Source organism: Papio anubis, chromosome 4 (genome assembly GCF_008728515.1).
Source record: "Papio anubis isolate 15944 chromosome 4, Panubis1.0, whole genome shotgun sequence".
Classification (NCBI taxonomy): domain Eukaryota; kingdom Metazoa; phylum Chordata; class Mammalia; order Primates; family Cercopithecidae; genus Papio; species Papio anubis.
Genome location: NC_044979.1, coordinates 142228650 through 142255976, shown reverse-complemented (window position 1 = coordinate 142255976; position 27327 = coordinate 142228650). Strand labels below are relative to the sequence as shown.

The following is a 27327-nucleotide window of genomic DNA, read 5'->3' as shown; positions in this document are numbered from 1 at the left end:
AAATAGGCAGCAGGAGACTCAACATAAAACCAGAATTTTAAAAACTTTAACAATTTATTAATCTTATTTTCTAGTAAAATATTCACATAATGTCAAAAGAATGGAATGATAGAGTCAACTACCTTTAATTAATTCCACATAAATATTTAAAATCTAAAAACTTCAGGAGATCAGGAGACTGAGTAGAAATGTGATTCTTCAAAGCAAGTATTGCTTTTCCCTTGTCCTGAATGCAGTCCGTCATATGACCAGTAACTTGCATATGCCCAAATGTTTGCCGAGTGTCTTTTAAATACGCTTTCGGTGAGCCGTCGTCAGTCAATCCAAGAAGAAGATGTTGTTGAACTGCGTTGCACAGAGTTTCTTGACCTCTTCTGCAAAACCGACAGACAACAGTGAGGAGGGAAGCGGCAGCCACTTAAAAGGTTATGTGACATATAATTAAATTCTTCTTGGGTAAAATTAGGAATAGATATTTGCATTGATTTTGACCTTAAATCCCAGAAGACTAGGCAAGAATCTTGCTCTGTCACCCAGGCTGGAGTGTAGTGGTGTGATCTGGTGTGATCTTGGCTCATTGCAGCCTCCACCTTCCAGGTAGCTGGGACGACAGGTGCACACCACCACGCCTGGCTAATTTTTGTATTTTTGGGTAGAGACAGGGTTTCGCCAGGCTGGTCTTGAACTCCTAACCTCAGGTGATCTGCCCACCTTGGCCTCCCAAAGTGCTGGACTGCAGGCATGAACCACTGTGCCCAGCCAAGAAATGTTAACAAGAGGGGAGAAAACCACCTAAGAAACCTACCAGGCAGGCCGGGCGCGGTGGCTCAAGCCTGTAATCCTGTATATATCTTTGGGAGGCCGAGACGGGCGGATCACGAGGTCAGGAGATCGAGACCATCTCTGGCTAACACGGGTGAAACCCCTGCCTCTACTAAAAAATACAAAAACTAGCCGGGCGGCGGCGGCTTCGTGGTCCCAGCTACCGGGAGGCTGAGGCAGGAGAATGGCGGAACCCGGAGGCGGAGCTTGCAGTGAGCTGGGAGATCCCGCCACCGCATTCCAGCCTGGGAATGCATAGAGCCAGACTCCAGTCTCAAAAAAAAAAAAAGAAACCTACCAGGCCTCAGTAGTTCTGAGCATATAACACTGCTGCCCAGCCTAAGCAACTGCAAGCAAAGTGCCCAGGACACCCAGGGAGGGGGTTAGAAGCACGAGGCTGGCGCTGTCGTCATCCTGGGAGAACTGATGGAACAACAGAGAAAGTGACAGCCCCTGAGCTGCAAACCCAGCGCCCCGCAGACATGTCAGGATTTCAACTATTGAATTCAGTTTGGATCAGGCTTGTATTAACTGATGTTTCTAATGCACACAATTACTAATGCAAGTGTTAATAACAGAAAAATGTAGTATGCCCGAGAAGATAAAGGGGGAAAAAAAAGACGCTTACACTGAATTTCCACACAGTGTACATGTGTATGGGGCATCGCCCAAGGGGGCAGCTCTGCCGAGGTGCGTCCCCTCTCTCCAGGGCAGCCGAGCTGTCAGCAGAGCAGCTGCTGGGTCACCCCATGAGGTGGGCACGGCTGGCCGCTTTGGCGGGAGGGCAGGAGAAAATGCCTGGTCAGCCCTGCCGGGTAAAAGAGGGGATCACAGAACGCCACATGAACCTGGCAGCTTCTCCCTACAAAAGATACGTTTATATCACAGGATATTAAAAAAGGACATTTGGGGCTGGGCAAGGTGGCTCCCGCCTGTAATCCCAGCTCTTTGGGAGGCCGGAGGATCGCTTGAGGCTTGGAGTTTGAGCCCAGCCTGGGCAACAGAGCAAGACTCTGTTGTTATCCGGCAAGGTGGATAAGATGCCTGTGGGTCACCGAGATGGAGGTGGGAGGACTGCTTGAGCCTAGGAGTTGGAGGCTGTGGTGAGCTATGATTGCACCACTGCACTCTAGCCTGTGTGACAAAGTGAGACCCTGTCTCCAAAAAGGGGACATTTCTTAATACACAGTAAAGTTATTATTATTATTATTTTTTAGCATTGTAGAAAATAATTTTCTTTGGGCCATCGTTTTCCTGTATAAGCAGGAGTCCTGTCAGTTTTCCAAGAAAGAGAAAAGGGACCAAATGTTGAAAATGTTGAGGCACCTTCTTACGATCTCAGCAGACATTTGTTCTATTTCTCATGTTTCTATTTTTTAACCAGGTTTAATACTATGAACACTTTCCATATCAGCAGCATTAAAATTCTGAAATACCAAACTTACTTACCATTTACTTCAATCAGGTTTGCATTTTTTTGATTCAAAATAACATAGAGCTCCCACATCAGACTTCTTTCCAACAACCCAGTGCACTCATGGCCTTCAATGATGATCTCCTCATCCACCACTCCCCAAGAGGAGAAAGTTCAGAACGCCGCTCGCTATTCCTAAGGGCTAGACGGGGAAAGCAAGCATTCCAAAACGAGAACAGGAAATGGAACGGGCGCACGTGGCATTTAAAAGGCTCAGGGAGTCCTGGGCTTAGGGAACTGCGACTTAGGGCCCTAAGTGTGTGGCTCCGAAGTGGCGCCTCTATGAAGGCTGCGGTTCAAGCTTGAACCCCATGGAAAGGGCTCTGGGTCATTTGGCTTTGAAGGGACTTTCCGTGTCTTTTTTCTTAGAAAGGGGACACCTGATTGGAGAAGTGGCTGGAATCACCTGGTGAAGTCACTGTTGATGTCACCGAGAATCTTCATTAAATCCGGGTGCACGGAAGTGAGTGACACACTGGGCGTTTTCCTCATGTGAACTGTGCTCTTCTCGGCCAGATTCATGTGGTTGAAGTAAATAAACTTAAACTGGGGTTCTTTCTCAGACCTGTACAAACATGTCACAAAGACGGTAATACCCTGGATGGATATAACCAAACGATACAACTAGATTTCTTGTAATTTGAGAAGGGTCTCACTGTCACCCAGGCTGGAGTGCAGTGACGCAATCTCGGCTCACTGCAATCTCCACCTCCCGGGTTCAAGCGATTCTCCTGCCTCAGCCTCCTGAGTAGCTGGGATTACAGGTGCCTCCCACCATGCCCGGGTAAGTTTTGTATTTTTAGTAGAGACGGGGTTTCACTATGTTGGCCAGGATGGTCTTGATCTCCTGACCTTGTGATCTGCCCGCCGCCCTCCCAAAGTGCTGGGATTACAGCTTGAGGTTCACCGCCCAGCCCTTTTTCTAAACAAAGTGTCACGGAGCACGCATCACACACGTTCATGTGTTGTCTGCTTTCCCACCAAAATGACAGTTGAGTAGTTGTAACACATACATCTACATACAGCCCGGGACGTCTGAAATGCTTCTTATTTGGTCCTTCACCGAAAAAGGCTGCCGACCCTGTGTTAGGAGAGTAACATGTCATTCCTCCCCCAGTGCGGGGAAGGAGCGTCCCATGGAAATGAACCTGCCTCGTGACCGATGCCTACGACGATACATATGTAACAAAGCTTTTCCTCCTATCATCCCCAGTGGAAATCATCGTAAAACACAGTCGCCTTTTCCACTGCAGTCTAATGAACATTTTAAATGGGATACACCTTTTTATTTCCTAAACTGACTAGGCAGTGCTGTGACCTCCTCGGAGACCTAGGTGGTGCTGAGCCTCAATTTCAGGGCCCCTCCCCTCCCTCACACTGCACCCTCACTCACACCCTGGGCCTGATGAGCCGAAAGCACAGCCCCCGCCTGGCTCAGAAGTCAGCCTGCTTGCTTCGGGGTTCGCAGCCATGTTCTGGAGGGCTGGGGGTGCCGGAAATCCGACCTCCGACAAGTGGGGTACTACTGAAATACTCTACATCTAGGCAAAGAAAGAACGTGGAGGATTTAGTTTCCAGGAACATGAAAAGAAACTTCTTATAAAACCAGATTTTGTTTTCAGTAGCTCCCTAAGGCTAAGGAAAGTATAATGACAAGAAAAACTGGAAGAAGTTGCAAATTTAGTCGTCTGCATAGACAAGGAACTTAAATCGGGTGTAAGCTTCTATCCTCAAAACACTCTGTGGGGCCAGAAGCGGTGGCTCACTGCAATCCCAGCACTTTGGGAGGCCAAGGAGGGAGGATTGCCTGAGCCCAGTAGTTCAAGACCAGCCTGTGCAACATGGCGAAACCCCGTCTCTACCAAAAAATACAAAAATTAGCCAGGCGTGGGCACACCTGTAGTCCTAGCTCTACAGCCAGGAGGCTGAGGTGGGAGGATCACTTAGAGCGTTGGAGGTCAAGGCTGCAGTGAGCCATGATTGCGCCACTGCACTCCAGCCTGGGCGACAGCAGGAGACCCTGTCTCCAAAAACCCACAAAAAAAACAAGAAGAACAGGTGACGCGTTCTCTATGGTCACTACACTTTGTCACTTTCCATCTGTTAGTTGATAACCTGAGTGATCCAAACCGATTTAACTCACTTATGCCTCCTTCACAAAGGAAAACCTGGTATTTTCATGGCTAAAGAATTAGATGATTCAGCAGCACTGTCAACATGTAAGCTATTGGCCAGGTGCGATGGCTCATGCCTGTAATCCCAGCACTTTGGAAGGTCGAGGTGGGTGGATCACCTGAGGTCAGGAGTTCCAGACCAGCCAGGCCAACATGGCAAAACCTCATCTCTACAAAAATAAAAAATTACCCAGGCATGATGGCATCCAGCTACTCAGGAGGCTGAGGCAGGAGAACTGCTTGAACCTGGGAGGGCAGAGGTTGCAGTGAGCCGAGATCATGCCATTGCACTCCAGCCTGGGCGACCGAGCTAGACTCCATCTCAAACAAAACCCCAAAAAACAACATATGAACACTAAGAACATGAGTTATGCCTAAATGCACAGCATTTTAGTAACTTCTCCAATGTGTAGAGCGCCCATTTAAAAGTAGGACTCAACTTCGCAAAGGGCTTTCCATGTCCTCACTTTTCACTTTATAGTAACTATTTTATATTGAGAAAAGATAGGGAAGGCCGGGTGCTGAGGCTCACACCTGTAATCCCAGCACTTTGGGAGGCTGAGGTGGGTGGATCACTTGAGGTCAGGAGTTCAAGACCAACCTGGCCAAAATAGTGAAACCCTGTCTCTACTAAAAATATAAAAATTAGCCCGGCATGGTGGTACGTGCCTATAATCCCAGCTACTCGAGAGGCTGAGGCATGAGAATCGCTGAACTGGAGGCTGGAGGCTGCAGTGAGCTGAGATCAGGCCACTGCATAGTCCAGCCTGGGCGACAGAGTGAGACTTTAATCCCAAAGTTAGGAGGAAGAATTCAAAGACGTTTCAGTGTCTAGAGAGTTGGAGGAGCGAATCCCGCCTCTTCACTCAGTGTTGACCCTTCAGGCCACCACATTGAGTACCCAGGCCCAATGCCCCACATCCCAGCCAGTTTCCCCTATACATTTTCACACAATGAGAGGCAAATGCTGTGTCTGCAAAGACACTAAAACCATGCTGGACTACCGCCCATGTGAACGTGAATCCATCTGGGGCCAGTGAAATGGGATGTTCCAATCAGCAGGGAGCTGAGGGAAGGTATTTAACAGAAGACCCAGCCCCAGCTGCCATCACGGGGCAGAAAAACTCAGGTCGGCTTCCCCAGGACCCTTTCCAACAGGCCTGAATGGCACGACACCGCCTTCAGACTCCACGAGAGCACAGGACTGTTAACACCACCCACATCGCAAGAAAACCACGCGATGTTTTAAAAGTCAATGCTGCGAACGCGGAACAGAAAGCCAAGTACAAACCCAGACATCCTCTTGTTGATGTTAAACTGCTCGCAGATGTCAGAGGCCAGGACCGCGGAGCTGGGTCAGTCCACGACGTCCAGCCGCAAACCAGTGTTGGCTGGATAGAGGCTGGCAAGTCATGACAAAACAAACCGGTAAGATTCATGTGACTGTCCGATGCTGAACAACTGTATTCAAACGAAAACCTCACTGATCTGGGAAAGCAAACGATGAAACGCTCAGGCCCCTCCTGCTCCTCAAATACAAGAGAAGCAGAAGATGGAAAACCGTTACGTTTCAGATGGAAAAAGGCAAAGACCTCTCACTGTGGAAAGGTGACCGAGGTGGACCCTGTCGGGTGGTAAACGGCTGCCGACCCCAGAAACGCCTCAGAAGGTCGTGTGTTTATTTAACAAACATTCCACAGCACTCACTGGGCCAGGTGCTGTTTGGTGCTTCACACACACGACCTCATTCCATCCTCAGAGCCCCCCGGTAGAGGTGCCACCGCTGTCTCCAGCTCACGGTCGGCGGGGCACAGAAAGATGCCCACATTCTGCTGACAAGGGACTAATTAGGACTTAAAAATGGTGGCAATGGCTGGGGTTCAGGGAGCCAGGGGCCTCAGATCGGGGAACAGGCTCCTCTCTGTGCCTCCACATTGCTGACGACAACACATTTATCATTTAATGGGCTGGGTGTAGGGGTTCCCACCCGAAATCCCAGCACTTTGGGAGGCTATGCACTACTGACCTGCATACCACGGGCCAACACAGCCGCATTCCTGGGTTCAAAACAACAACAACATGAAGGGTGCGGCTGCAGGGCTGGCAGGTCCAGCGCACTGGGAGGCCCAGATGGGAAGATCACTTAAACGCAGGAGGTCGAGGCTACAGTGAGTTACGATCGTGACACCGCTTCCAAGAGTGAAACCCCGTCTCAAACAAAAAACCCCCAAACAACTGAAACCCCCAAAACATATAAGAATAGGACGCAGCAAAGTACAAAAAGCTTAGGCTGAAATGAGACAAAGGCGCGTACCCACCGTCGATCATAAAGCACACAGCCGCACTCATGGCCTGGGAAGAGAACAAACCTAAGGTTATGAAACGGTAGAAAAAAGGAGACTTTCATATAATCACAATCTGTTCAAAGTCGACAGGGACAAATCAATGGTAAAAAGATGTTTTTCAGTCAACCAGAGCCATCTGGACGCAGGCTGCCCTTCCGTGATGCCAGAGGAGCGCTGTGCACCTTGTCAGGTGTGACGGTGCCTGTGGGGAGGTGACCACAGACGTCCTCCTCAGAGAGCACAGGGAAGTGTCCGTGACTGACGTGAGGACTTAAAATGCTCTTGCAAACCCAACAACACAACACAGAGAGGCAACAAAACCAGAATCTTACTCACTTGTGTGATGGGGACTTAGGGGTTCATGGTGTTCATCTCTCTGTGTATACTCCAGAGAGAACTGGCAGAAACTGTCAATTATTCTGTGATGATTTCCACTGACACAAGTTTACAAAGACAGTAAATGGATATCACCTTGTCTCACTTTATTATAGCAAATAATTGCAGTTATGACATAGACATAGCAACCTACAACAACCAGGACCAGAGATAACCAAAAATGTTTAAAATTTATCGAAGCAATTATGGTTAAAAAAGGCTCAACAGGCCGGGCGCGGTGGCTCATGCCTGTAATCCCAGCACTTTCGGAGGCCGAGGCAGGTGGATCACGAGGTCAGGAGATCGAGACCATCCTGGCTAACATGGTGAAACCCCGTCTCTACTAAAAAATACAAAAAAATTAGCCGGGCGTGGTGGCGGGCGCCTGTAGTCCCAGCTACTTGGGAGGCTGAGGCAGAATGACGTGAACCTGGGAGGCGGAGCTTGCAGTGAGCTGAGATCACACCACTGCACTCCAGCCTGGATGACAGAGCGAGACTCTGTCTCCAAAAAAAAAAAAAGGCTCAACAGAACATCAAGCCTGACGATGAAAGCCACAGACTTCCTTCTCTGAGCTCTCCTCCCTGGCAACCACTTTAAACTGTTATTAGACAACGGGCTTATCCTAACTCTTTAGCGTATCCTCTTTAGACATCGTATTGACTTCCTGCTCATGTCATGACGCATGTGACCCCTCATCTGCCTTCCCCCCTCCTCCTCTACGGTTTACAGCCATTCTATTTCCTCCGCTGGCCGCCTTCCACCAGCCACAGGCCTCCGCTCCTGAAATCACATACCCACCTGCCCCAGTACCTCTTCCCACTTCCGAGAGTGAGATCTTGTCTCAGAGATGAAAGATCTCAAATCAGTGACCTGACCTTTCGTCTTAAGATCCTGGACAAAAGGAGTCAACTAAACCTAAAGCAAGTGGGGCCGGGTGCGGTGGCTCACACCTGTAATCCCAGCATTTTGGGAGGCGGAGGCGGGTGGATCACCTGAGGTCAGGAGTTTGAGACCAGCCTAACATGGCGAAACCCCGTCTCTACTAAAAGTACAAAAAAATTAGCTGGGCGTGGTGGTGTGCGCCTATAATCCCAGCTACTCAGGAGGTTGAGGCAAGAGAATTGTGTGAACCTAGGAGGCAGAGGTTGCAGTGAGCCGAGACTGTGCCAGTGCACTCCAGCCTGGGTGACAGAGTGAGACTGTCTCAAAAAAAACAACAAAGAAACCTAAAGCAAATGGAAGGAAATACTAAAAGATGAGATAAGAAACAAACTCAATAGAGAAAAATCATAGAGAAAATAAATGAAACCAAAAGTTAGTTCTGTGAAAAGACCAACACTGAAAAACTTTTCCTTTTTTCTTGTGAAGATTCCAGAAATATGAAGAACCTTCAGCTAGACTGTAGAACAAGAAACAAACAGAGAAGACTCAAATTACTAAAACCAGGAATGAAAGAGGAGACATCACTACTGACTTTACAGGAAAAATGAAGGAATATCTGGCTTTACCTATAATACCATGAAAACCCACGTGCCGACAAATCAAATCAAACTGAAGCGGACAAATTCCTAAAAAGACACAAACTACCAAAGCTGACTCAAGAACAAACAAAATCAAAATAAACCCACAAGTAAAGAGATTAACCCATTTATGCTGGAGGTTGTAAATCTTTTCTGTGAAAAATGAGATCTTGGCGATGACCTTCAGCAGGATATAAATAACTCCCGAACAAGCTTAGTGTTCCAATAATGGAACGCTACGCACAGTTAATTAACTTTAAAACTTCCCACAAAGAAAAGCCCAGATGCAGAGAGCTTGACTGTGAATTCTATGAAACATGTAAAGAGGAATTAACACCAGTGCTTCACTGTCTTCCAAAAAAATAGGAGGGAACACTTCCCAACACATTCTATCGGGCCAGCATTGCCCAAAGATATCACAAGAAAACAAAACTACAGGCCAATATCCCTTACAGCCCAAGCCCGTACAGCACCCGCCCCACCTCTGGAGGGCTGGAGACTAAGGCCGGCCACACGGGGCCAGCTGTGTCTCTGTGGCCAATCCCCAGTAAAAACTCTGGATCTCGAGGCTCAGGTGAGCTTCCCTGGATGGCAGCACTCCATAGAGACTGCCATACATCCTCGATGGGGAAACAGGCACTGTGCTGTCCGCATGACCCCAGCGGGAGAGGACAGCCAGAAGCTCACACCAGAGCGGGACTCCATCTCAAAAACAAAAACCAAAAACCAAAAACCCAGAAACCCAAAAAACCAAACAAACCTAAAGCAAATGGAGTCCTTCCATTGGTGGCTCCTGGGCCCTGCCCCATGTGCCTCTTCCCCGGGCTGATTTTAACCTGTATTCTTCTTTCACCGTAATAAACCACAGCTGTGCATACATTCTTCCTTATCCCTGGTTTTGCTTCCCGTGGTTTCGGTCATGTGAGGGACAGTGTAATAAAATACTGTGGTAAGGGGGAAGCAAACCACATTCTCATTACTTTTATTGCAGTGTATTGTTATTGTCCAATCATGATTACTATTACTTTTTGTGAGATGCGGTCTCACTCTGTTGTCCAGGCTGGAGTACAATGGCACTATCTTGGTTCACTGCAACCTCCGCCTCCCAGGTTCAAGCGATTCTCCTGACTCAGCTTCCTGAGTAACTCGGATTACATGTGCATGCCATCATGCCTGGCTGATTTTTATATTTGTAGTAGAGGCAGGGTTTCACCATGCTGGCCAGGCTGGTCTCAAGTTCCTGGCCTCAAGTGATCCACCTGCCTCGGCCTCAAGTGCTGGGATTACAGGTGTGAGCCACTGTGCCCGGCCTTATTATTGCTATTAATCTCTTACTGTACTGAATGTATAAATTAAACATTATCGCAGGCATGTATGTACAGGAAAAACACAGTATGTGAAGGGTTTGGTACTGTCCCTGGTTTCAGGCACCCCCTGGGGGTTCTGGAACACATGGCCTTTGGCTCGGGCGTACTGCTGTAGAAAGCCTTTTCTGAGTCCTGTAGTACTTCTAGTGAACTCTTACCCTAAAGGTGGTCATGGGGACTCCCAAACTCGCAGCTGGTGTCAGAAGTGAGGATGGTCTTGGAGACTCATGAACTTTGCAACTAGAAATCACTAAATTGTACATTTTAAGTGTACAAGGGTGAGTTGTATGGTACGTGCACTGTATCTCAAAGTCATTAAGAAAAATGTAAGGGCCCTTTAACACAGCCACAATCCCATTATCACACCCCAAATTATGTCTATAGATTGACTTTAAAAACAGAAATGCAATCAACAGCATATTATACACCAGGCTTATGGAGATTTCAGAGTCATTACCTGGGTCATTCAAAGGGGAATGATTTTTTTCTTGAGATGGGGTCTCAGATTTTCGCCTGATCCACAAATGGACATTCTTCCTACTCCAATTCCTGCTCTAAATTACACCTCCAACATTTTGGTTTGCTTTTTCGACCACATCTTTTTGTAGGCTCTTCCTGGAATCTCCCCTTCCCTGCCTCTGTCACAGCCCAACTTTGACTCTCTCAAGCACACCACGTGATGAACGAAACATCTTTTTATTTTGGCGGCTTGAACCCTGGAGCCCTCCCTCCTCCTGCTTGGTTACGGAGCTGCTGGAGGCGGGGTGTCGCCAGCAGACCTTAAGAGCCTGATCACCCCAAGATTTCCTTGTACCGTCTCATGCGTGAGAACTACTGCTCTGGATTCCCAACTGTTCTTTCCTGGTTTGTTCACTTATTCTGCTGACAGATGACCCTGTGTGACACCCTGAGGAAGGGTGCATGAGGGTAAACTTTTTGAGGCTTTTCATGTTTAACGTTTTTTTTTTTTTGAGACAGAGTCTTGCTCTGTTGCCCAGACTGGAGTGCAGTGGCGTAATCTCAGCTCACTGCAACCTCCGCCTCCCGGGTACAAGTGATTCTCCTGCCTCAGCCTCCAGAGTAGCTGGGATTACAGGCGTGTGCCACCATGCCCAGCTAATTTTTTGTATTTTTAGTAGAGACAGGGTTTCCCCATGTTGGCCAGGCTGGTCTCGAACTCCAGACCTCAGGTGATCAGCCCACCTCGGCCTCCCAAAGTGTTGGGATTACAGGCGTAAGCCACCGTGCCTGTGCTAATGTCTTTTGTCTCATCTGTGGTTGACAGCTTGGCGTGGCAAAGAACTCTATGCTCAAATTCATTTTCTCCCAGAACTCTGAAAATCTCTCTTCCACTGTCACATAATGTCTGGTGCTAGATATGAAACTGTTGATGCCAGTTTCATTATTTTTGAGACAGGGTTTCACTCTGTCACCCAGGCAAGAATGTAGTGGTGTGATCATAGTTCACTGCAGCCTCCAACTCTTGGGCTCAAGTGGTTCTCCTGCCTCAGCCTCCTGAGCAGCTGGGACTACAGATGAGCACTACCATGTCTGGCTAATTTTTAAACATTTTTCTTCGACACAGGGTCTTACTATGTTGCCTAGGCTGGCCTCCAACTCCTGGCCTCAAGTGATCCACCTTGGCCTTCCAAAGTGCTGGGACTGTACCTGGCCCATTTCCATTTTATATTAATAGATACAACTCTTCTAATTAGTAGATACTAATTTTTTAAAGTTCTTGTCTGTCCTCGGAATCATTTTTGTTTCTTTTGAGACCTCTACTTTTGTTTTTGCAGCCATATTTAACAATGAGGGAACGAGAAGGCTCACCAGGCTTCACTCAGAGTAGGATGAAGGTCTCAGTTCCGTCTGGGAGACAGAAATGCCAGAATGAGCAGGGCCTCATTCTCAGGGGCAGACATCCACGTTAGCCACTCGGGGTCTCTTCAGACTGTTTCCTTTCTTTAAACAGACCCTCACTTGTCACCCAGGGATGGATGCTCAGCCGCGGGCCTATCTGTGCAAGGATGGGGGAAGGGGAGGCTGACTGCCTGTCTGCCATACTTCACTTCACTTCCCCACCTTTCCAGGCCCAGTCCCCACTCTGACAACTCAGGTGACCCCTCCTCCAAGTCAGGAGCTTCTCTGGGCTTCCGCAGGGCTGTGGCTCCTTTGCCTTAGCACAGGGTTGCCACTCGTATTCCAGGCCTGTTCCAGCACCGCCCTCCATCAGGCGTGGCTGACAAATCCCGTCTACCTTCCAGAGAGGGACAGGACTCCCTCATCCTGACACACCCCGCTCCTTCCTGTTCCCCAACAGCATCATTTCTGAGCCTTTATGAATGAAAACTCCGCAGCCTCAGGCAGGAAAGAAGAGAAGCACATACACATGCTCGTCTTCTTTCTTGAACCAAAAACTGCCTTTAATTAGAAACACAACCTGAGTACATATCCTTACAAGATGATGTCCTGACAGAAACAAATACGATCCTTATGGAATTAGCAAGCCCATAGCCTTAAAATCAGAGCAAAAGCAACATGCACAGACACGTGGCCACGGCCCCCATCTGGAGCCATTTCGAGAACAGGGAGCACCAACCTCTGACAGCCTTTGGCTTGAGAGCACGTGGGACTTCACACGTTTATGAATCACCATCTTAAACAGTTCCTCTTTCACTAATAACAAAACTGTTTAAAAGGAGCTGAAAATAAACTTATTACTCTAGAAGAACACCCATTTTGAGTTTTACCATAATCAGAACTTCCAACATCTTTTCCAAGAAACATTTAAGAGGTTTGCATATGCACTCGTGTACACATGCAAGAAAGATCGACTTCAGTATTAATCAGTAACGCTGGAGGGAAAAAAGTTGTTACCTTATAAACAATTAAATGGAGCTCTTCATAAGCGTCATGTGTATTTACAAAAATTTTGGGGAATCTGCATTTTGCATCTGGATCATTAAGGTTCAAGGGTCCGGTAAGAAATCTTAAAAGTAAGAACAGACATGGCGTGATTCAATGAGGTGAATTAGAATCAGGAATCTAGAAACAGAACACATTCCTACTTAATATTCACCAGTTGCTTTCGATGCCAGGTGCTATTTGGATAACACCTTATGAGAATATGCTGGCCGGGCATGGTGGCTCACGCCTATAACCCCAGCACTTTGCGAGGCCGAGGTGGGTGGATCACCTGAAGTCAGGAGTTCAAGAGCAGCCTGGCCAACATGGCAAAACCTCGTCTCTACTAAAAATACAAAAATTAGCTGGGCGTGATGGTGGGCACCTGCAATCCCAGCCACTCGAGAGGCTGAGGCAGGGGAATTGCTTGAACCCGGGAGGCGGAGGCTGTAGTGAGCTGAGGTCGTGCCACTGTACTCCACACTCCAGCCTGGGTGACAGACACTCCATCTCAAAAAAAAAAAAAAAAAAAAAAAAAGGCAGGGTATGCTAAAGTAAGTTTTAACTCATTGGAAACATAAACTTTCCTTGTTGATTACTGTCAATCAGATGGCACAAAGATATTTCAACGTCCATATTATCTTTACCAAAAAGATAACAGGCCAGGCATGGTGGCTCACACCTGTAATCCCAGCACTTTGGGAGGCCAAGGTAGGTAGATCACTTGAAGTCAGGAGTTCAAGACCAGCCAGGCCAACATGATGAAACCATGTCTCTACTAAAAACACAAAATGAATTAGCCAGGCATAGTGGCGTGTGCCTGTAGTTCCAGCTACTGGGGAGGCTGAGGCATGAGAATCGCTTCAGCCTGGGAGGCAGAGGTTGCAGTGAGCCGAGATCTTGCCACTGCACTCCAGGCTGGGTAACACAGCCAGACTCTGAGTCAAGAAAACAAGAAAGGAAAAGGAAGAAAGAAAACCCAGTATCTTAAATCAAAGAACAGAAGTCCTACCTTCCATAGTGCTGAAGATTTCCTGGCATTTCTGCTCTTACTGGAGAATCCCTTCCTGCTAACTGCAAATAAATTTAATGTTGAGAATGACTTATCAGACTTTTTATTTATTTTCCAAACTTTGAAAAACAGCATTCATTATCTACTAGTTGGTTCCATACTATTTGTCTTTTTCTTTTAGAGACAGGATCTTGTTCTGTTGCCCAGGCTGGAATGCAGTGCGGCATGATAATGACTCACTATAGCCTTGAACTCCTGAGCTCAAGCAATCCTCCCACCTCAGCCTCCTGATATAGGCATGTGTGACCACACCCGGCTAGGTTTTCAATTTTTGGCCAGGTGAGGTGGCTCATGCCTATAATCCCAGCACTTTGGGAGGCCGAGGCAGGCAGATTACTTGAGCCCAGGAGTTTGAGACCAGACAAGTCAACGCAATGAGACCTTGTCTCTAAAAAAAAAAAAAAAAAAAGAGGGAGGACAAGAGGGAGGGAACAAACAAGCGGAGAGAGAGAGTTCAGCTGAGCCCAATGATTTTTGTGTGTTAAGCTCTGAAAATACTTTCGGGAGAACACAGTGATATCATTTACAAGTTCTCTGGGAAAACCAGGAAATTCAGTACTAGAGTGGAAAGCCAGGTCGGCACTGAAACATCTACTGAAAATTAGGTCTCATGTTGATAGAGGAGAAGACGACACAGGTCGACTGTTTTAAAGATCACTGGCATTTTAAAGGTTCCTAGAACCCGATCCAAAATCCAATTTTTCAGCCAGGAGCGGCAGCTCACGCCTGTAATCACAGCACTTTGGAAGGCTGAGGAGGGTGAATCACCTGAGATCAGGAGTTCGAGACCAGCCTGGCCAACATGGTGGAACCCCATCTCTACTAAAAATACAAAAATTAGCTGGGCATGGTGGCAGACACCTGTAATCTCAGCTACTTGGGAGCCTAAGGCAGGAGAATTGTTTGAATCCAGGAGGTGGAGTTGCAGTGAGCGGAGATTGCATCATTGCACTCCAGCCTGGGCGACAAGAACAAAACTCTGTCTCAATAAATAAATAAAATATACAAATTAAAAGTAAAATAAAATCCAATTTTTCCTCTACTCAATGACTCACTCCTCTTAAAAACATGCTTTCTGGACTGGGGGCGGTGGCTAATGCCTGTAATCCCAGCACTTTGGGAGGCCAAGGTGGGCAGATCAAGAGGTCAGGAGTTCGAGACCAGCCTGGCCAACATAGTGAAACCCGTCTCTACTAAAAATACAAAAAAATTAGCTGGGCGTGTTGGCAGGCGCCTGTAAATCCCAGCTACTTGTGAGGCCGAGGCAAGGAGAGTCGCTTGAACCTCTCCACCCCCGGCAAAAGTTTGAGACTCCGTCTCAAAAAAAAACCAAAAACACACACAAAAAACCAACGCACCCACACAAAAAGATGCTTTCTGTATCACATCTGAATGTCACACACTGGAGAGCTGCATGTGGTTTTCTGTGCTAACTGATACACAACGACATAAATATCACACTAAGACAAAATATACATCAGCAATGATCAGAAACGCTCTCACGCACCACCATCGCACTCCACCCGCCCTCTCTGTGCCCCTGGATGTAAGTGTGTGCAGCTACGGTCCCCATCGTACCTCAGGCTCCATGTGCCTTGGAAAAAGGGAGGTGGTAAGGTATTTGTATAAAATTCTCATGTCGTCTTGTTCTAATCCACTCCTGGAACATCAGAAAAGCACTGGGTTAAATGTTTTGGAATTGTCTTCCGTCTTTCCACTGCTGTGATAAAGCTCATTTAAAAAAAAATTTTTTTCAAGTCATTTTTAGTGACACAGAATAAATTCTAACTTTTTAAAGTCTAAAGCTACATAAAACTCAAAACAATCTATTTTTCTACCTGAGATCAAAATGAATTTCCTTTTCCCTAACATAATTCTTAGCACTGAGGTAAATCTGAATTTACGTGGTATACTTTGTCAAACTTCTCCAAAAAATTTTAAGCTCTGGATAAAGCTCATTTTTTATTAAAAAAAAATTTTTTTTTGAGACAACATCTTGCTCTGTCACCCAGGCCGGGTGCAGTGGTGCGATCACAGCTCACTGCAGCCTCAGCCTCCAGGGCTCCAGTGGTCCTCCCATCTCAGCCTCCAGACTAGCTGGGACTACAGGCGTGCACCACCATGCCCAGCTAATTTTTCTACTTTATGTAGAGATGGGCGTCTTGCTACGTTGCCAGGTTAGTTTCGAACTCCTGGACTCAAGCAGTGCTCCTGCCTCAGCCTCCTAAAGTGCTGGGATTACATATGTGAGCCACTATGCCTGGCCTCATCTTTTTTCACTTTTCAAGAGATGAGTCTCGTCTGTCGCCCAGGCTGGATTACAGTGGTGTGACCACAGCTCGCTGCAGCCTCTGATTCCTAGGCTCAAGCGAACCTCCCACCTCAGCGTCCTGAGTAGCTGCGACTACCGGTGCTTTTTTCTTTAACATTATATCAAGAGGCTCACCTCCTGACTGCGAAGTTCAGGAAGGCAAAGAGTTAAACTGGAGTCCAGGCACTGGAACTTCATCCTGACCTGCAAAAGGCTACTCCTACGTAGTCTTGTATTTTACAAGCCATTTGAGATAAAAAGTCACAAGGGATCGGACTGGTTGAATTCCATGTAGGATTATGCAGGAAACCTCCAAAGTCACACTGTTTCATTTTAGCAGCAGATGTCTCTTAGCTTCCTGGGTTTTACGGTAACCCCACAATCTCTCCCCTAGTCCCCTGGGAAAATATGGGTGTGCTGTAGACAGGGAACGTGATCCTAGGTCTCAGAAATGTACATGGATTTTAATTCTCTGGATCTCGGTATAGAAAAAGGAGGAGGAGGAGAAAAACAAGCTTCAGGCAAACCATCTGATCTGAAATGAGGCAGGAAGGAACAGCACGTGGAGAAAGCACAGAGAAACTAGCCGGCATCAGACTCTGGAATCAGTTTTTTAAAAGGAGACAGACAGACAGTGAGGCTGGATCTGGGGGTTTTCTATTCAAGATCACTGAAATATCCTGAAGGTGCCCAGGCGCGGTGGCTCACACCTGTAATCCCAGCAGGTTTTGGGAGGCCAAGGTGGGCAGATCACCTGAGGTCAGGAGTTCAACACCAGCCTGGCCAACATGGCAAAACACCGGCTCTACTAAAAAATACAAAATTTTGCTAGGACTGATAGCATGCGCCTCTAATCCCAGCTACTTGGGAGACTGAGGCATGAGAATCGCTTGAACCTGGGAGGCGGAGGTTGAAGCGAGCTGAGATCACGCCACAGCACTGTAGCCTGGGCGACCGAGCAAGTGAGACTCTGTCCCAAAAAAAAAAAAATCACAACAATATACTAAGTAAATACATAAGGGTGATATTTACTCTGCTTGTGACAAATTCTTTTATTTCCCCCTTTTTGGTGGAGACAGAGCCTCATTATATTGTCCAGGCTGGTCTCCAAGTAACTCCTGGCTCAAGCGATCCTTCTGCCTCCTCCTCCCCAGTAGCTGGGACCATAGGTATGTGCCACCGCACCTGGTTTAAAAGTCTTTCTTGGCATTTAAATGAGCAATTCCGTCAAAACGTGCTGTTTTTTTCTTAGGGTCTTGCTCTGTCACCCAGGCTGGAGTACAGTGGTGCTATCATAGCTCACTGCAACCTCAAATTTCTGGGCTCAAGTGATTCTCCGGCCTCAACCTCTGTAGTCTCTCAGAAGTGGACTGCTTCTGCTATCCACAGTGCTCAGCTTTTTTTTTTTTTTTTTGCATTTTTTGTAGAGATACATTCTATGTTGCCCAGGCTGGTCTTGAACTCCTGATGTCAGGTGATCCTCCTGCCTCAGCCTCCCAGAGTGCTGGGATGACAGGTGGAAGCAATCGCAACTGGAGTAACATGCTGTTTTTCTTGAAGGTTCTTTTTGTTGCTACTTCCTGGGACTGACCTGCCCCACGAGCACACTGGAGGTGACAACAGAACAGTTCTGTGCAGCCACCAGAGCTGTGCCCCGCTCTACCCCTCGGATGCTATTCCAAGATGACAATGCCAGCAGGGATCCCCTCGAGCTGGGCGTGCCTCAGACTGTCCTAGACTCCAGCCTTCCATACAATGCTGCTGGCTTCCCAGCTCTGGCTCCAGCTGCCTCCCAGAATGTTCCCAGGACCCTGTTCTTCGCTCTTCCTCACTCTGTGAGGTTGCACCCACGGCAGGGCTTGTGTCCGTCCCAGAGATCAGAATCTCAGCTGCTCTTCTCTTTTCGGTGGAGACAAGGCCATGGGCCACTGCTGCTGGATTCCGGCTTCTCACACTACATCTCCCTATCACCGTGGATGCATGTCACTTGCAAGCACCTCCTGTCATTTTCATCTGGGGAGGAGCCACTCCCTCTGCAGACCTGATGCTACAGGAGCACAACTATCCTCCCATCTCCTACATTCCACGGCAGTATTTCACTTACTAACATCGTGTGTGTATCACAGAAAGCAACTACAGCAGAGTCAGTACAGTGGAAGGTTGCCTCATATACAATTTGTCAAATTAAAAAATAGGTGGAGGCTGGGCACGGTGGCTCACGCCTGTAATCCCAGCACTTTGGGAGGCTGAGGCAGGCGGATCACTTGAGGTCAGGAGTTCGAGACCAGTCTGGCCAACATGGTGAAACTCCATCTCTACAAAAAAATGAGCTGGGTGTTGTGGTACGCACCTGTAATCCCAGCTGCTCAGGAGGCTGAGGCAGAATTGCTTGAACCCAGGAGGCAGGGGTTGCAGCAAGCCAAGATCGATCATGCCACTGCACTCCAGCCTGGGCAACAGAAAGCAACTCCACCGCAAAAAAAAAAAAAAAAAAAAAAAAGTAGATGGGTTTTCACCAGGAATTTGTGTTGTCTTCCTAGGAGATAACAAAGTTCATGTGGAAACCCACCAAGTTGTTTATTAACTGGATTCAAATTTCTTTACAGTAACTTGTTTCTCTTCTTAAAATGGAGCCACAAGATTTTGGCAGGGAAGGTAAATTTCAGGGGAACTAGTTTTGCCTTTTCTATTAGCTGAACTCACGTTATAGTAGTAAAATACGGCCACACCCCTAATTAAGAAACTGGGCTGGCTGGGCGCGGTAGCTCAAGCCTGTAATCCCAGCACTTTGGGAGGCCGAGACGGGCGGATCACGAGGTCAGGAGATCGAGACCATCCTGGCTAACACAGTGAAACCCCATCTCTACTAAAATACGAAAAAACTAGCCGGGCGAGGTAGCAGGCGCCTGTGGTCCCAGCTACTCAGGAGGCTGAGGCAGGAGAATGGCGTAAACCTGGGAGGCGGAGCTTGCAGTGAGCTGAGATCCGGGACCGCACTCCAGCCTGGGCAACAGAGCGAGACTCCGTCTCAAAAAAAAAAAAAAAAAAAAGAACGTGGGCTATAGTCAATGGGAACATAAAACCTGAGGGTCCTGGAACAGCTGCGGGAGGCCCGGCCACTCCCTGCTATGCCTCCATGGCTTCTGTCCACCTACTCTAGGCCAAAAGTGCGCGGCCTCGGTTGCCATCCAGCTCTCAGGGGTCACGTATGCTGGGCAGTCTTGTGACCACCTTGTTCCTACTGCAGGACACAAACAGTTTGACGATAGCAGGTAATTTCCTGGTTTATATAACACTTTGGATTTCTTGGATTAAAAAAAAAGAACTCTAGCTTCTTTAAAAGAAAGCAGGTGCAGTGGCTCATGCCTGTAATCCCAGCGCTTTGGGAGGCTGAGGCGGGTGGATCGCTGAGGCCAGGAGCTTGAGACCAGCCTGACCAACACAATAAACCCCGTCTCTAAGAAAAGAAAAAGCTATAAAAATTCCGCTTCTCACATTCGTCATTTTGGAAAAAACTCCAAAAGAAAAATAGGATTCCTAAACCTTACTTGATAGGAACATTTTTTTTTTTGGAGACTGAGTCTCTCTCTGTTGCCAGGCTGGAGTGTAGTAGCGCCATCTTAACTCACTGCAACCTCTGCCTCCCGGGTTCAAGCGATTCTCCTGCCTCAGCCTCCCGAGTAGCTGGGATTACAGGCATGAGCCACCACGCCCGGCTAATTTTTGTATTTTGAGTAGAGACGGGGTTTCCCCATGTTGGCCAGGCTAGTCTCAAACTCCTGACCTCAAGTGATCTGCCTGACTCGGCCTCCCAAAGTGCTAAGATTACAGGCGTGAGCTACTGCGCCCAGCCTTTCATCTTTCATGCAACCAGTTTTAAACTCCTCTGCTTGGAAATTTTAACCCAAATCACCCTAGTTCTGCTTTAAATAATCACTGCTTTATTTTGACAATATCTATGAAGATGCTTCCTACCCAGCCTCCCCCTAGAAGTTCCTGTTTGACAACCTGCCATCAATCCAGTCACTGCTGTTTTTATTATCTCAATTTCTTCTTTTAATACCACGCCTTGGGGTGTACCTACCAGATGAGCTGATCGTTATAGAGAAACGCAGTGTATTTGACTATATTCAGGCTTTCCTCCACTCTATTAATAAAGGACTGGATTTTCAAATAAGTCATTTTATCCAATGGGAAGAAGCTGATTCCACCAAAATGTCAAGGAGGTCACATGACTGCAAATGTAGCGTTTGCAAATACTGTGGAAAAAGGCATAAAATTTACTAATAGTACACTGAATATAATGCTTCTTGATAACTGAAAATAATCTTATGTCAGACTCTTATTTATGGTACAATTACACACTAGCAAACAGCACAACAACGAGGCCATGGCGAAAACATGGGTAACCGAGTGTGAACTCAGTACCAATTCCAAGATACAAAGTTCAAACATATCTAGTTAATGTTTATTCAGTATTGTGTTTTACCTCTTTTTAAAGTTAAATTTTTTTTTTTTTTGAGATGGAGTCTCACTCTGTCACCCAGGTGGAGTGCAGTGGCGCAATCTCAGTTCACTGCAAGCTCCGCCTCCCAGGTTCACACCATTCTCTTGCCTCAGCCTCCTGAGTAGCTGCGACTACAGGCACCTGCTACCACGCCCGGCTAATTTTTTGTATTTTTTAGTAGAGACAGGGTTTCACCATGTTGGCCAGGATGGTCTTGATCTCCTGACCTCGTGATCCATCCGCCTCAGCCTCCCAAAGTGCTGGGATTACAGGCCTGAGCCACCGCGCCCGGCCTAAAATTTTTTTGTTTTTTTTTTGGTATAGACAGGGTCTTGCTATGTTGCCCAGGCTGGTCTTGAACTTCCAGCCTCTGTGATTCTCATGTCTAGGTGTCCCAAAGCTCTAGGAATACAGGCATGAGCCACTGTGCCCAGCTAGCACTTTAAAGTATTTAATTCTTGGCCGGGCGCGGTGGCTCACACCTGTAATCCCAGCACTTTGGGAGGTCAAAGCAGGCAGATCACTTGAGGTCAGGAGTTTGAGAACAGCCTGGCCAACATGGCAAAACCCCGTCTCTACTAAAAATACAAAATTAGCTGGGCGTGGTAGCCTGTAATCCCAACTACTTGGGAGGCTGAGACAGGAGAATCACTTGAACTTGGGAGACGAAGGTTGCAGTGAGCCAAGATCACACACTGCACTCCAGCCTGGGTGACAAGAGTGAGACTGTCTCAAAAAAAAAAAAAAAAGTAATTCCTTATAGTAGTGCCCTTCAAATTAGATTAGCCTAATGAGGGATCTATCCATTAATACTACAGACGGTGCCATCTTTTTTCCCCCCGAGATGGAGTCCTGCTCTGTCGCCCAGGCTGGAGTGCAGTGGTGCAATCTCGGCTCTCCGCAACCTCTGCCTCCTGGGTTCAAGCGATTCTCCTGCCTCAGCCTCCAGAACAGCTAGGATTACAGGCATGCACCACTACGCCCAGCTAGTTTTTTTGTATTTTCAGTAGAGGCGAGGTTTCACCATGTTGGCCAGACTGGTCTTGAACTCATGACCTCATGATCTGCCTACCTCGGCCTCCCAAAGTGCTGGGATTACAGGTGTGAGCCACCACGCCCAGCCGAGAGTGCCATCTTATACTAAAATCAGGTCTAAATGATATGTAGTCAGGACAACAGTTGTATCCATATGTCGATGGGTAAGAGAAATGAGGACAAGAACAGAAACCAGGAGATAATATGCGAGTGGATAATTGTGGTCATTAAAATGACAAAACAAAGAAAAGTAATTCAGAGAAACAAAAAAATTCAAAAATAGCTATGAAAACTGTTTTAGAGAGAAAAGTTGAACTCAACAATAGACACAGAAGGTATTTTCAGAAGAAAATAGATTGAGAATTGTTTCTTCAAGGGAAACTGGGCTGGGCGAGTTGGCTCATGCCTTTAACCCCAGCACTTTGGGAGGCCGAGGAGGGAAGATTGCTTGACACCAGCCTGGGCAAAACAGCCAGGACAAGACCCTGTCTCTTTTTTTGTTTCCTTTTAAAAAAAAGATAAACTGAGCTTGACAAGGTCAGGTGAAATATGCACAATTCCATTACAATGGAAGAACAGCACTTGGGACAAATGTCCCTAATGGCTCATCTGACAAAGTCCCACAGCCAGTAACTCTTCCTGCATCGACATAGCTTATGCCTGTTCAGTGAACAGAGCCCATCCCTAACAATGTCCAACTCCAATAATCACGTTTTCCTTATCAACTGATCCATCACACAAAAGACCGCTGTTGAGTAAGCCCAGGACAGACGCAGGTAAAACACGAGGAGGCCAAACGATGACTCCAGGACTCTTTAAGAGCCCCGGGCGAACGCAGGAAGCTCTGCCTTACAGCTGGAAGGAGGGTCCAGAGCGCACGCCTCACGCGTTTCCTCGCTGCTCCAGTTTTATGACGGTCCGTCTCAGGCTCTTTGCCACTTTCAAGTTCTGGGTTTTTTGTATATAAGAAACAAACTTGTCTGTCCATATTTCTCTAAAAATCTGCTGAATGCTCACTAAAGTTATAAACGAAATTCAAAGTACTTACCCGATGGAAGAATTTCTCTAATCTTTCTTTCAGAAGCTCAACGCCTCCATCTTCCATGGCTTTCAGAAATGTTCCATTAAAAAGCTAATGAGGTAAAAGACCACAGGAAAAAAACAATCAATTTCGTACGCTCACTTTTTCAGCAGAACTAGAAGAAGTTCTTTTTTTCCTTTAGATTATTATTATTATTATTTTTTGAGACAGAGTCTCACTCTGTCACCCAGGCTGGAGTGCAGTGGCATGATCTCGGCTCACCGCAAGCTCCGTCTCCTGGGTTCACGCCATTCTCCCTCCTCAGCCTCCTGAGTAGCTGGGACTACAGACGCCTGCCACCATGCCCGGCTAATTTTGTTTTTGCAGTTTTAGTAGAGATGGGGTTTCACCGTGTTAGCCAGGATGGTCTCGATCTTCTGACCTCATGATCCCCCCATCTCGGCCTCCCAAAGTGCTGGGATTACAGGCGTGAGCCACCGCGTCCGGCCTTTCCTTTAGATGATTAATTCAGCTCATTAAATCTCCCAGTTCTTTTCAATAGAGAAAATATTTAAATGAGAAAAGTTGAGTTAAAAATGTAAGTTACAAAAAATACTGTTAAGTGATGCTGTCTTATTTATGAAACCACCTAATTGCTCTAGGCATCTTTCAAAAATTTCAACTTACCCTGAAGTTTCAATTTACATAAGTAATATCACCCAAATTTTTATTTTTTATTTTTCAGTTTTCTTTCAATGAATGGAATCACCATTTTTATCCTTTTTTTTTTTTTTTTTGAGATGGAATCTCGTTCTGTCACTCAGGCTGGAGTGTGGTGGCGCAATCACAGTTCACTGCAGCCTCGACCTCCCAGGCTCAAGCGATCCTCCCACCTCAGCCTCCCAAGTAGCTGGGACTACAGGCATGCACCATGACACCTGACTAACTTGTACAAAAATTTTTTGTAGAGATGGGGTCTTGCTATATTGCCCAGACTGGTCCTGAACTCCTGGGCTCAAGCAATCCTCCCGCCTCAGCCTCCCAGAATGCTGAAATTACAGGTGTGATACACTATGCCCTGCCTCACTGAAATGTTTAAATCATGAAATTATCTGCATTCTGTACGTTCCTTGAGGACAGAGACACACTTTTTCATCAGTGGGGGACACATTCCCACTATGAGGCTGAGAGAGAGAAGGGAGTTCAATACTCGCTGAATAAATGTGGGCATAAACCTCACTACCTGTTTCCAAGGCCTCATTATTTTCTTCTCTAAGATAAATACACAGTCACTTTGCAGTCATTCAAAGATTTCTCTTTAAACAACCCTGGAGCCTATAAATAGGGGTAACTGGTTGGACTCTCAGAAACAAATGCCAGGCTTACCTTGTACATGCTGTAGCACTGCTGTAGCACTGAACTATAAACCTTGTCCTGCAAACACAAAAACAGCACAGATCTCAATTCAAGGGAACACAATGTCTACTGGATAGATGGCAAAGCTACACTGACTCTTGACGTAACGGTATAATGTTTATAAACTTGGTCCCACAATAGTTGTGTGCTGAAAAAAAGTGTTTACTTTTTTTTTTTTTTTTGAGATGGAGGCTCACTCTGTTGTCTAGGCTGGAGCGCAGTGGTATAATCTTGGCTCACTGTAACCTTTGCTTCCCTGGTTCAAGCGATTCTCCTGCCTCAGCCTCCTGAGTAGCTGGGATGACAGGTGTGCGCCACCATTCCTGGCCAATTTTTATAGTTTTAGTAAAGACAGGGTTCCGCCATGTTGGCCAGGCTGGTCTTGAACCCCTGACCTCAAGTGATCTACCCGCCTCAGCCTCCCAAAGTACTAGGATTATAGGTGTGAGCCACTGTTCCCAGCCAGAAGTGTTTACATTCTAATTTGTGACTCAGTCAGCCTTACTTTAGGAGGGCTTTCAATGTAGATGAAGAGTAGAAGGTGTTAGTGAGATAGGGTGCATATACATTTTAAAAAGACCGTGCTCATGTAAACGATAAACATAAACCTTTGCTATATACCCCGAGAAACTTCCGCAAAAGCCACCGAGTTTAAATCCGACCAGTTGAGGGATTCAACATACTCAGTAATACATCTAAAATAAATAAATAAATAATGACACATTACCAACAACTCCTCTTCTTGATATTCAATAACTGGTTTCCCATCTTTACTCTGTTTTTCAATTATAGGATTCCGAACAACCTGCAAAGTTTGATAAACTGAAATTATACAATGAATTCATTATACCATGGTTTTTATTTTGCCTTAATTTAAAAACTTTGAACATGCTATAGCACCAGAAACACAACTTCTTAAAACAGCCCCAAGAACAAATAAAGCAAATAGGAAGAACTTGATTTTAAAATTCCAACTAATTTTATTTTAATGTTACTTGGATGCAACAGCCAGAGAACTTTCCCAAACTCTGAATAGTAAAGATCACCCATAACTTCACCATACAATTTCAGAAAGATACACTGTGTATGTAAATACCATGACCATCCAGAAATGTTCTTCTGGTTCATTGAAGAACTGTCTATTCTTCTGGGTATGTAAAGATTTTGCAGGTTTTGATGGGCTAAAGGTCCTAAAAGGTTAAAAAAATATGTTTGAGACAATTCTCCAGCAGAAGTTTTAAGAATTCACTGAACTCTAAAAGGCACACTGCAACAGCCTCCCGTATTACCTTTGGTGAACTGTGCACACACAAATAAATATTACATTATTATTCTGGCCCCTTTTCATTCTTTTTCTACCTCATTTGGATGAGCAAAATAAAATCTTATTTTCCTCCTGAAACATGAAGAAACAGAAGCACATTAATATAAACATTTCATCTTAGCTACTGAAAACGCTAAGGTCAATGTCGACCTCTTGTGTCACACATGCTAATGACAAAACAAAACAAAAACGTTTTAGAAAAACAGGAATTGTAATCCTAGCACTTTGAGAGGCTGAGGCGGGAGGATCACTTGAGCTCAGGAGTTCAAGACCAGCCTGGGCAACACAGTGAGACCTCGTCTCTATTATTTAAAATAGTAAGAAAAACAGGAATTATCTCGACATGTGCAAATACTGCCCACCAGCCAGAAAGGCAGTTTTGATATTCAGTTAGTCACGTTATATCTGAAGCAGCACCAGGTAATTTCTATGAAAACTCAGTCTCTAGATTTCTGGTGGTAATTTGTAATACACCAAGGCTTATAAGAAATAAAAGTGTGCACATCTGCAGACACACAGCTCCCTGAAAATTAAATCCAGTCAGTTCCCAGGCATTTGAACTGACAAGTTTTTTTTTTTTTCTTTTTCTGAGACGTGGTCTCTGTGGCCCAGGCTGTAGTGCAGTGGCACAATTACAGCTCTCCTGCAGCCTCAACCACTCGGGCTCAAGCCATCCTCTGGCCTCAGCCTCCTGAGTAGCTAGAACTACAGGTGCGTGTCACCACGCCTGGCTCATTTTTCCATTTTTCTTTGGGGGGGGCGGGTATGAGATGGGGTCTTGCTATGTTGCCAAGGCTGGTCTGGAACTCCTGGCCTCAAGCAATCCTCCTATCTCGGCCTCCTAAAGTGCTGGGATTACAGGCGTGAGTCACGGAGCCCAGCCTGGACAGTCTTTAAAAGAACTGTGAATTGCTGGTAATGAAACACAGCTCCGTACATCCTTTGAGAAAGTCGCCGTCCCCACCTCAGAAAACAAAACGCCACATATACACACCCTCCCGGAATTAATTTATTTCATTTGGCTGAAAACTTTACAGGGTCCTCCAGGCTTGGTATCATTTGGAGGGCTAGCGTCTGCTACTCTGCTTCCACGCTTCTAGCTGGGGACTAACCACTTAACAAAGCCAAGTTCAATTTTAATTTCCCAGAACTGGAGGCAAAGCAAAGCGCAACAGCCTCTGCCAACCTGCGGTGGAGTGATAGACCCGACGGGGCTTTATTCCATAGACAGGCATCGACCCAGGACCTGAAGCGGTCCCTGCCTGCTGTCAGGTCCCCGCCGCAGTCCCCGGTCCGTACTCGCACCTGGCGCAACGCAGGCTAGGTCCGTGCCGCTCGAGGTGGGCAGAACCACAGGGCCGCCTCCCCGGGGGGTACCGACGCCGTCCCTCGGGCCCGTTGACTCCGCGCGCGGCCCCCTCCGCATACCTCTCCTTCGCGCGGCCCGAAGCGCGGGTTGTAGATGAAGAAACTCAGCAGCACGGGCGGGAACTGCTTCTCCTGGGTCGCCCAGGGCCCGCTCCCGGCCCCAGCCGCCGCTGCAGCCATCCCGACCGGGCCCCCACCTCGGGAGCCTCCCACGGCCCGCCCAGCTACAGCAGCCACCTGCCAGGACACCGCACTTCCACCTCCCTCGCCGCCGCCCCGGAAGCGCTCG

The 27327-nt window shown here is 46.9% G+C and overlaps 1 protein-coding gene across 1 annotated transcript; it reads right to left on the bottom strand.

Annotated features, from left to right (window-relative positions):
• Nucleotides 1-35: 35 nt before the first annotated feature.
• CCZ1 (CCZ1 homolog, vacuolar protein trafficking and biogenesis associated) lies at nt 36-25570 on the bottom strand. Its single transcript, XM_031665620.1, is given in 16 exon segments — nt 36-374; nt 2272-2327; nt 2329-2356; nt 2677-2861; nt 5762-5852; nt 5855-5872; nt 6789-6822; nt 12958-13069; nt 13997-14058; nt 15635-15716; nt 20452-20584; nt 20587-20626; nt 22958-23041; nt 24317-24364; nt 25074-25151; nt 25443-25570. Coding segments are annotated over 16 exon segments (1116 nt in total). The 5' UTR covers nt 25452-25570; the 3' UTR covers nt 36-318.
• Between the last annotated feature and the right edge of the window lie 1757 nt (nt 25571-27327).